Here is a 10,096-nt window from a genome sequence, read left to right as displayed (position 1 = left end):
AGAGGCGGCATTAACTAGCCATTCCAAAGGTAGCAAACATCAGAGCGCTGGGTCCGTGTACGTGAGTTTAATTCCTTATATCATTATAACGGAACACGCATGAATACGAAAAACGTTTGTGAGTCCGTTTGTGAGTCCGGACAGATCCCAGGGATGGCCGCTGATGTGGATAGCATCTGTTGTATTTTCTGTCTCTCTTTGTCTGTCTGATGCACGTATGTAGCATAGAAAACATTGAGTTAATATAACTAGAGTAAGCTACTTTTGTCTTCCAAGATGGTTTCCCCATTCATTTCTATGAAAAATGTTCAGTGGCGCAGTGCGGCAAGCGAGAGCACGAAATTGGACAGCGCCATCTTTCCACTTACGACTCTTCCGGTCTAGCTTTAAACAGTTACTCTTTTTTTCCCTAGCTCCGAGAACTCGTGCACGCTTGCAACTAGCTGTACACGTCATACTTTGCGACAACCAGTCGCGAGCATAGATTTATATGGTCGCCAGCGTGTGAGCTAAGGCATTGCAGTGGCAGAATGGGGTACAAGTCCAATAAGAATCAGAGACATGATGCAAACTTTACGGAAATGTATGCTGTCACTGTATATTATTCTTTTCACTTGGTTTTTAGAATTAGGCTGTAGGGCTAAATATAGGGCTATTCTAGATGGAACTCATCACATATGTTGCTTTTTTTCTTTGTGATATGAGTATGATTTCCAACGCATTGTATCGGATGAAATAAACTGTTAACATGAACAGCTCCGTCGTTGTTCTCGCCAGGCAAAGAAAGCTTAATAGTTATTTTGGTAACAGAAATCTTCCATAATGCAGACTTACCATAGCTTAATGTCAACTTTATATTCAAACGAAATACCACGAAATTCACACTGCCTTCAATTTAACATCAATGTAGAAAAGTGGCCTGCTACATGTTCATCCTACAAAACCAAACGCCTATTAATGGATATAACGTGATCTAACAAGACTTGGTAATAATGTAATAAATAAAACCTTGAGAACTGTGTCTAAAATATACTATATTGAACATTTGCCCTTGAAAGGGGCATATTCACAGAACCATATAGGCTACAAGACGTTTCCATCAGATGTTTCCATCAGATGTAAGTAATTAACGAATCTGGGAAACCCGGACAATATGATTCTGATACAAGTGCGTCATCTTTTGGCTAACAATTGTAAAGTTCATTAATCAGAAAGCTCTTCATCAGACATCCAAGCCACCCTTTTCATTGTCCCAGAAAAACAGTCTGGCTTGATGACACGATCAGAAAAAGAATAATGGGTGTGTTTAACAAAAGCTTCTGATGGCAAGACTAATATTATTTAAATATATATCTCATTTCCTATTGTGGTTAATATGGAATGCCGAGTTAGTCAAAATTAAATACATAAATAAATAGGTAAATAAATAGATAAATACATACATAAATATGGCTATGACATAAACTCTGAAAAAAAGATGGCAATAAATATATAAATATACCCTTATAGAATTATATAACTGAATCCATTTACCGACATCAATAAATAAATACATTTATTTATTTCAAAATTACGTTTTTGTAAAGACAACATTTATTTATTTCATGGGACTTTTATTTCCTAGTGCCACATTTCTTTATTTTTTGAGACTTTTACGCAGCACATTTACTTCCACACCACATTTATTTCCACACCACATTTATTTATATGCTGTATTTATTTCCGTTCTCACATGCAAACGAGAGGGGCGTGGTTATCTTCAGACCAACGCAGCTGCACACCTAGATTCCTAGATAGCTATGTTACCTGTTTGGGGGTGACAGTGGCATCCCACTGCCGAAAAACATACGATGTAGACAAGCTTTGCCCATAATGTCTGTGTCGTCTCTGCCTTTTTATCATTGGTTCCCAATGGGAGTGATGGCGGTGACCTAGTAGCCTACGTGTGGGGTCTTTGAAACTAGTTTTAGTTAAATTACAGTTGAAAACTTGAAATTACTTTAGAAAGAATCACTGCTGACGGCTGGCTGGGACAACCTATAGCAAACCGTAAGTTCCGCTACTCACCTGAAGTTGCACCCATAATCATTTCTACAGTAGACCCCCTGAGAATAAAGTGAGAGGGTTTTCACGGCGCGTCATCAGACCGGAAGTCGCCATATTGGAGGCACTCCGCATCACAACATTTACATTTAGTCATTTAGCAGACGTGCTTATCCAGAGCGACTTACAGTAAGTACAGGGACATTCCCCCCGAGGCAAGTAGGGTGTAGTGCCTTGCCCAAGGACACAACATAATTTGGCACGGTGGGGAATCGATCTTCTCAGCCATCTGACTCCCCCCATCTGACAACAAAGCACAGACACTGAAGTACATCCCCAACGTCGTCAAGGAAAATGGTTAATTATTGCCGTGTTTCAGGTTGTACCAATAGGACAGACCGAAAAAGACATTTGGAATATGTTTGGTTGATTTAAGACGTTATTGCGTTACTTACTTTGGCCTTCACAACACAACTGTTGTTGATCATTTGTTACTGCGTCTCCCTCACCCATCCACACACCATCTGGTTATATGCCTCCAAACCTTTGTAGGATTTAAGGTATTCCGCTGTGTATGGGCTCGGCGAGAAAACCAGGTAGTTGACTACATCGGGATATGCAACTGAAGGAAGAATCACCGGGTCCTCACGGATCTAAGAAGGGGGAGCTAGCGTTAACTCTAGGGATCTGCAACGCCAATGAATCTAATTTCTTGAAATATCGCGCCTTTTCTTGTGGTCCAAGTCCTTCCCTATATGCCTTTGCATATTGGACGTGTTTTGATTAGCTTTTTGGTTGTTTAGACATGGTTACATTCACTTAAAGTATCCAAAGCGCACAATACTCCATTGTTTTTTTACACCGAGTGCCTCCACAATGGCCGCGCATGCGGGTTACCGCCCAGAACGTGACGTCGGTGAAAACCCTCTAAATGGGGTGCTAGTTTACCCATTTCGGATTGGTTTCAAATTTAGCAAAAATCAGGAAAAATTATTCTGTAAAAATGTAGTACTATGGGCCAGGTTCGAGAATCGAACACATTTTTTTGGGGGAAATGGTTTTGACTGGAGTTAATAGAATAAAAACGACCGGAGAGTCGGAAGTCAAACACGAAATGCAACACCACCTACATCCACCGGGGCCGTTACTTCAAGCCGAGGGGCGAGGGGTGAGGGCTTGATAGAAAAGAGCAAGAAGAGAACAAAAACAACAGAACAAAAGTGACAGATCAGTGATGTTTCATTTACTAGCTTTAATTAGCTAACACCAAGACACAGCACCGAGCTTAACTGCATGCTTGTATTATATCTTAAGAGGTGTAAGTCCTTATATCCGTAAAGTTATTTCGCATGCGATTAGTAGGCTATGTCACGACAGGCAGAAATGAGGACCCAAGCGCAGAGTGCTGATATAAGAGTTTATTAATGAAAACAGAAAACCCCGCGAGTAAAATACCTCGGGAACAAGTGGGCTTGAACGTCGACGACTGGAAGGGGTAGTCTGAGCTGGCAGGGATCTTGACCAAAGCGTCTCCTAGACGATAAAAAAAAAACGTCTGAAACACAATAGGCCACATGCATTAGGAGTGCTATAGGAGTGTTATATGTAGGCTTAGCCTCAGTATTTATTAAATAAATAATGTATCGATATAAAAGATGTATCTTTTCAATATATTGCATTACAACCAACAACTTGAGGGGGGAATGATACATTGATCTAACAAAAACGTTGAAACGCTTGATTAATGTGTTCTGTGATTTTATTCAGATTTAGCACCTTGGACAGTTCCGTGTGAGAAGCCCAAGCTGTGAACTTCAAAATCGGAACTTTCCCGTATGCTACCATGTACTATATTATTATTTATGGAAACTATTCCATATATAATATTCCAAAATTCTTCGACATAGTGCAGTAAAGGCTTTATTTACCACGGGGATTTCAATCTTTGTGGTCATTAAAGGATTAAAGCGGTTCACGTCATCCCTTCTCCCGACAACACACTTTAGAGAGAGAAAGAGAGAGAGGAGAGAGAGAGAGAGAGAGGGAGAGAGAGAGAGAGCGAGAGAGAGAGACTGGGCAAGATAGTTTTCAGAGCAAAAGCACTTTTGTGTTTTAACGGAACTAGAGCAGTTTGCTCAATCCATGTCGCGGCACCTGTAGGACATTATCTCGCAGAAATGTCTTTGAAAGATCCATTTCAAGTCAACATTCCTTGGAGGAATAATAATTTCAGTCTTTCCAACAGAGATCCTCCACTGTCGGACCAAGGGGAAACCATAATAGGAGTGTACCTGTTGGTGCTAGGTAGGTAGCCTACATCAATTGAGTTCCTGTAGCGTTTGTCAGAAATGTTGTGATCATATTTAATTTTGTTGATAGGCGCTTCCATGTATCTTTGTACTTTCTTTGTTCATTTTCAATGAGAGCATGGATAAACATGGTTTAGCAGATGCTAAGCTATAAGTAGACCTGGACAACCTGTCTCAAGGTGTAGTACTAAGTCGTGGAGATTTTCATTCAAGACAGGATAGCAGTCAGATTAGTAACTAACGAGGTCAAAAACCACAGTGATGTAGCACATAGCTGTTTCTGATTTGAATTGATTTTAATATATTGTACTCTTTTTAAATAACTACTATCTAAAGATGAAATGTGCGCATTTTTGCTTTTTAAGATAATTGCAAGATAATAGTTAATTACTCTGACTAAGGTTTTTATTAAGAATCGCATTTAGGTCAAAAAGATTAACATAGTTCTTTTTAGAGGATTTTCACAGGATTCTGTTGGAATAAGGGGTTCCATAATATTGTTTAGTTTTTAGTTTTAGGAGGGCATAATGTGCTTGGTTTCACAGGGTTGGTTGGTTAAAAAAAATATATAGGACTTTGCCCACCTGATAACAATAAACAGTCAAATAAATGTTGAAAACTTAAGGTGTTCAGTTAGTTAAATTATCAGTAATAATCATCACAAACAAAAGACACATTACATTTGATAATGATGGTGAAGGCAGCGTTAGGGTGTAGAGTTTCAAATTCAAACAGTTACTGGCTGTCAGAATATGTAAGAAACATCCATCAAACTATCCATCGTTGATTTGTAATCCATCAAACAACACAAAATTACTCATACATGTTTGAAACATTTTGTTTTGTTGTGCAATAAAAGAACATCAGTTGGTGTTAAAATGTTTGCCACAGTTATGTCAGAATATGTTATTTAAAAAATTCTCATGTGTCTGCTCTGCATTCAGTGTCTGATACACAGTTGTTATCTACCTACCAGGCTGGCTGTCGTGGTTTGGCAACAGTATCGTCATCTTCGTTCTGTACAAGCAGAGGGCATCCCTTCAGCCAACAGACTACCTGACCTTAAACCTGGCCATATCCGACGCCAGTATTTCTGTGTTTGGCTACTCCCGCGGGATCATCGAGATCTTCAACGTTTTCAAGGACGATGGATATCTGATCTCCTCCATTTGGACTTGCCAGGTACAGCTTGAGCTGAAGGAATCCTGTGAAAGGAAAAGGGTAGTGGTGTGCGAGATGTGTTGCCTCAAACTGTCCAAATATAGGTGGATTGAGCACTTTTAATTTTCAATTATCAATAGATTTAAATAGTTGGTGACATGTTATTTGAAGGTTACTAACTAAATCATCACACATTCTACAGATGCCAGATACAGGATACGTTAGCATTGTAAATAACTGTTAGCGACAACATCATACCACAGCTTGCGGTTGTGATGAACATAAGGTCGGAACAGCACCTCTTTCCAGCAACAGCTTCATAGGAAATCCTGCTTTACATTTTCCCAGGTTTTCAAAGTTGTCCTCGGTGAAATGGTTCGAGCAAATGTGTAATAGAGGGTCAAACTGCACAGGGATCTTCTCATAGACAAACATCACAGCCCGTCGAGTGTTTGGTTCCTTAGTAAGACACTGAAAATTGTCAGCATTCCCTGTACAGCCTGGAACACTGCATTTACGATGATCCATTTTCAATATCCTTTAAAAACTTCCAAACTTTCTCCTTTGTAATTCCCGTGGAAGTACACATAGCAGCGCGCAGCTAAACTGGTGTCTGAGATCCTGGGCCAGAACACCAGAGGGCTTGTCTGTATGTAACTGTTGGGGCGTGAAAAAGGTGATGCTACATTTGTGACTTCACAAACTCAACTGTTTCTAAACCGATCGTTTCACAGCTGCAGTTTCAAGTTGTGAGATTTAGATAGGAAAGAGGTGTCAATGGACTTTGAGGTTAACTGTATGTCCATTTTACCCACCGAACTGTCATTATTCAACTATGACAAGGTAAAATCGGTTTTGCAATCAATGCCCCCTTTAAAAACAGATTCATACATGTGCTATTCAACGATTATGTATGTGATCTTAAATCTAAGTAGCCTTGAAAGAAAGTGTTAACATATACTGTATATACTGACTCATCTTGTTGGTTTTGCATACAGGAGATGTTTTCCAGCTTGCTACAGTAATATACCAACATTTCTTGTATGTACAGTATGTCAGAGGTAGCAGATACTTACTACTGTAGGGCAGAAAAAAACATAATCTACCATGCTTGACAAAGCAGAGATATGTTACTTAAATACTAAAATTATCCTCAGGATCTAAAAGTTGCAGGTTTGACCTAATACCTAAATTCTACCATTGTCTCAAGCAGGAGAACACCAACACTTTAGCCTCCTCTGGCCAATAGATGGTTTGTTGAAGGTGCTCCTGTGTTTGCAGTTGATTAAAGGGTATGATTAATGCAAGGACCAATATCGTTAATGGTGTCGTGCATCTCTCTATGTGATTAAAACCAGAGCCCTCGGCATTGGCTTCACCGATGTATTTTCTAAAATATATCCGATTAATTTACGGAGTATCCATTACCAGATGGGTTTTAGTCTTTACGCATGTGAAAAACCATTAGACATTGCCACCTCTGTCACAGGAACATGAGATGGGGCTGCAAAATTATCCCCATTCTCTGAATGTCAGACCAGCACCACACTACATTGTTAGTTTCCCAGTAACTTCATTTTGATTCTTGAATAGTACATTTACATTTAGCAGACGCTCTTATCCAGAGCGACTTACAGTAAGTACAGGGACATTCCCCCCGAGGCAAGTAGGGTGAAGTGCCTTGCCCAAGGACACAGCGTCATTTGGCACGGCAGGGAATCGATCCGGGAACCTTCTGATTACCAGCCCGACTCCCTCACCGCTCAGCCATCTGTCCTCTGCATACAGATATCAAATGGAATATGAGAGTGAACGTGTTATCTATGAAGAAAAACATTACAGAATGTCGGTGAAAAGAATGAAGTTTGAGTTGACCTGACCAAATGAAATAGAAAAACTACTACACTTTGACCCAGAGGAGCAAAAGCAAGTAAAATACATAACAGGGAAACTAATTATGAAAACTCTGACCCAAAGAATGAGTCTTACAAATAATTGACAGCCACTGGCATGGTGATTGTGTCCTGCAGGAGTGTAAAGGCACAGTACCCCAAGTCATACATTAATGCAAGCCAACATTGTCCCAAGCTTTTCTTCCTATGGACTTTTAGGACATGTACATTCACAGTCACCTAAACCTGACCGTGGTGTGGTATGAGTAAAGTAAATGCTGCTTGGGGCTTTAGTTAGGAGCTAGTTTAGACCCACTGATAGGATAAGAGAAAGGACATCAGCCAGGAAACAGACTGAACATTCGCTGTAAAGTGACAATCTGAATCAAACACATCGACAATGGATTGATTTTCAGCCAAGGATGCCAACTAGTTACGTTTTGTCTAGTCCAGGTGAACTGATTTAGGAGGGTTGAAATCCAAATTGGTGCAACGTATATGCCACTTATTATAGTGTACGTACATGATGAAGTGTAACTTATTTTTCAAAGACAGCATGCTTAGAAAAATACACTGTCGACTACAACATGGAATTGACGTTTCTTTCATACCATGAAATGGCTGGTTTATATCTGATAAATGGCCTTTGTAAAATCAACTAACTATGTAAGTATGTTTTCAAGGCTCTAAGAATAACTAAGTATCATGTTGCTCTTTGCCAGGTGGATGGGTTCTTCACATTGGTTTTTGGCCTTGGCAGCATCAACACCTTGACCATCATCAGTATCACAAGATACATCAAGGGGTGCCATCCCAGTAAAGGTAAGGAAATAACTGAGGCTCTCCTCTCAATGTTACCTGATGTACCGAAAGTGTACTGGTCAGATTAGAGATGATCAGTTGTGGAATACATTCATTTCAACAAACGTTTTTTTCAAACAAAAAATTGTCAAAATGTTTAACTTACATTTTAATTTAATTATGTATCCCTAATAGCTCGCTGCATTACCAATACAACTGTAGCAATGTGCCTGGTTTTCATTTGGATTGGGGCGGTGTTTTGGTCTGGAGCGCCTCTTCTGGGCTGGGGAAGTTACACAGGTAAGATAAAACAACATACAATGTTGTGACTCTAAATTGCTGTTCACTGCTTGTTATGGCTTCTAATTGCTTGTGCCTTAATGTCCACAATGTACCAAGTGAAAAAAGACAGATACAGATAAATTTAGAATAAAAAACTAACATATAAACACACTTGTTTCTTTCATAGAACTTGATACTTACTTTTTAAAAACTTTGATTTTAAGATCGTGGATATGGAACCTGTGAAATCGACTGGGCCAAGGCCAACTACTCCACAGTCTACAAGTCCTACATCATCTCTATCCTCATCGCCTGTTTCGGCATTCCTGTCATCATCATGCTATTCTCCTATGTGTCCATCATCAATACAGTGAAGCGCGGCAATGCCATGTCTGCTGAGGGAGACCTGACAGACAGGCAGAGGAAGATTGAAAGAGATGTCACCATTGTGAGTAGGAGCAATGTCACAATACCTGGACCTGTATGAAATGAAAAGGGTGAAATTCCTCTTTTTGAATATGATCCTTAAAATTAATTGGGGCTTACTAAATCCTACAGGTCTCAATAGTCATCTGCACAGCTTTCATCTTGGCATGGTCGCCTTACGCAGTGGTCTCCATGTGGTCTGCATGGGGCTTCCATGTCCCCAGCCTCACCAGCATCTTCACACGCCTCTTCGCCAAGTCGGCTAGTTTTTACAACCCTCTCATCTACTTTGGTCTGAGCTCCAAGTTCCGCAAGGACATTGGCATCCTGCTACCATGCACTCGCGAGGGGAAGGACACAGTCAAGCTGAAACAGTTCAATCTCAAGGCCGATGCAGCTGCCCCTGCTTGTCAAGGGGGTGGTGGAGGAAATGTACTAAAGGCACCTGTTTGCCGTAAGAAGGATAAGTATGCACCTGGAGACAAACCCCTCCCAGCTCCAAGCCCAGATTCTGGGGTGTGTAGCCCCCCTGCCACTCCTCCACCCGTCAACAAGGAGGTTTTCTACATTGAAATGCCTCGGCCATCTGAGGGACCAGAATTTGAATGTGACAGGCTTTAAAAACATTGTATTTGTTGTACGGTAACCATATGCTGCCATTTTACAAGAAGAGGCTTTGACTTTAGTCAAATATTTGAGCTAGTCTATGATTATGATGAAATATGTCGGAAGCAAACAAACCAATGTATACATATTTTTTTCCAGTTGTATAATCTTTCATGTAGTTGTTATTGTCATATTTCCTAGACTGTTAAATATACTGTAAATATACTGGGGTGTGTAGCCCCCCTGCCACTCCTCCTCCACCCGTCAACATAGAGATTTTCTACATTATAATGCCTCAGCCATCCGAGGGACCAGAATTTGAATGTGACAGGCTGTAAAAACATTTCATTTGTTGTATTTTGGGGTGCTTTATACATAATACATTTTACGTGGAATTTTACATGAAAAGCTATCTGAAATTACAGAGGATTTGGTAAAGGATATTTTTGTATTTGCTGCCTACGTATGCAATTGACTTGGTGAGTTTTTTCCTTATAATCTGTGAAAATCAATGTGAACTAAAACATTGTATTTAAAAGGATTTCCACAACATTCAACTCAATCAAATCAGTGCAG

General features: G+C 40.1%; 1 protein-coding gene across 1 annotated transcript; it reads left to right on the top strand.

Annotated features, from left to right (window-relative positions):
* Positions 1–4,220: 4,220 nt before the first annotated feature.
* On the top strand, positions 4,221–9,832 carry opn6a (opsin 6, group member a). Its single transcript, XM_047044122.1, has 6 exons — positions 4,221–4,347; positions 5,329–5,534; positions 8,128–8,227; positions 8,402–8,506; positions 8,713–8,936; positions 9,047–9,832. Exons 1-6 carry the CDS (start codon positions 4,221–4,223, stop codon positions 9,533–9,535), a joined length of 1,251 nt encoding a protein of 416 aa, XP_046900078.1. The 3' UTR covers positions 9,536–9,832.
* Positions 9,833–10,096: the final 264 nt, after the last annotated feature.

The sequence above is a fragment of the Hypomesus transpacificus genome, chromosome 21, assembly GCF_021917145.1.
Source record: "Hypomesus transpacificus isolate Combined female chromosome 21, fHypTra1, whole genome shotgun sequence".
NCBI lineage: Eukaryota > Metazoa > Chordata > Actinopteri > Osmeriformes > Osmeridae > Hypomesus > Hypomesus transpacificus.
Note: the sequence above shows the minus strand (reverse complement) of the source record. Positions and strands in the feature narration are given on the sequence as shown.

Excerpts from the sequence above, each read along its gene's own strand:
- opn6a (XM_047044122.1), top strand. The coding sequence starts at position 4,221 with ATGTCTTTGAAAGATCCATTTCAAGTCAACATTCCTTGGAGGAATAAT. Across the intron at positions 4,348-5,328 it reads AGTGTACCTGTTGGTGCTAG|GCTGGCTGTCGTGGTTTGGC; the intron begins GTAGGTAGCCTA and ends TCTACCTACCAG. Across the intron at positions 8,228-8,401 it reads GGGGTGCCATCCCAGTAAAG|CTCGCTGCATTACCAATACA; the intron begins GTAAGGAAATAA and ends TATCCCTAATAG.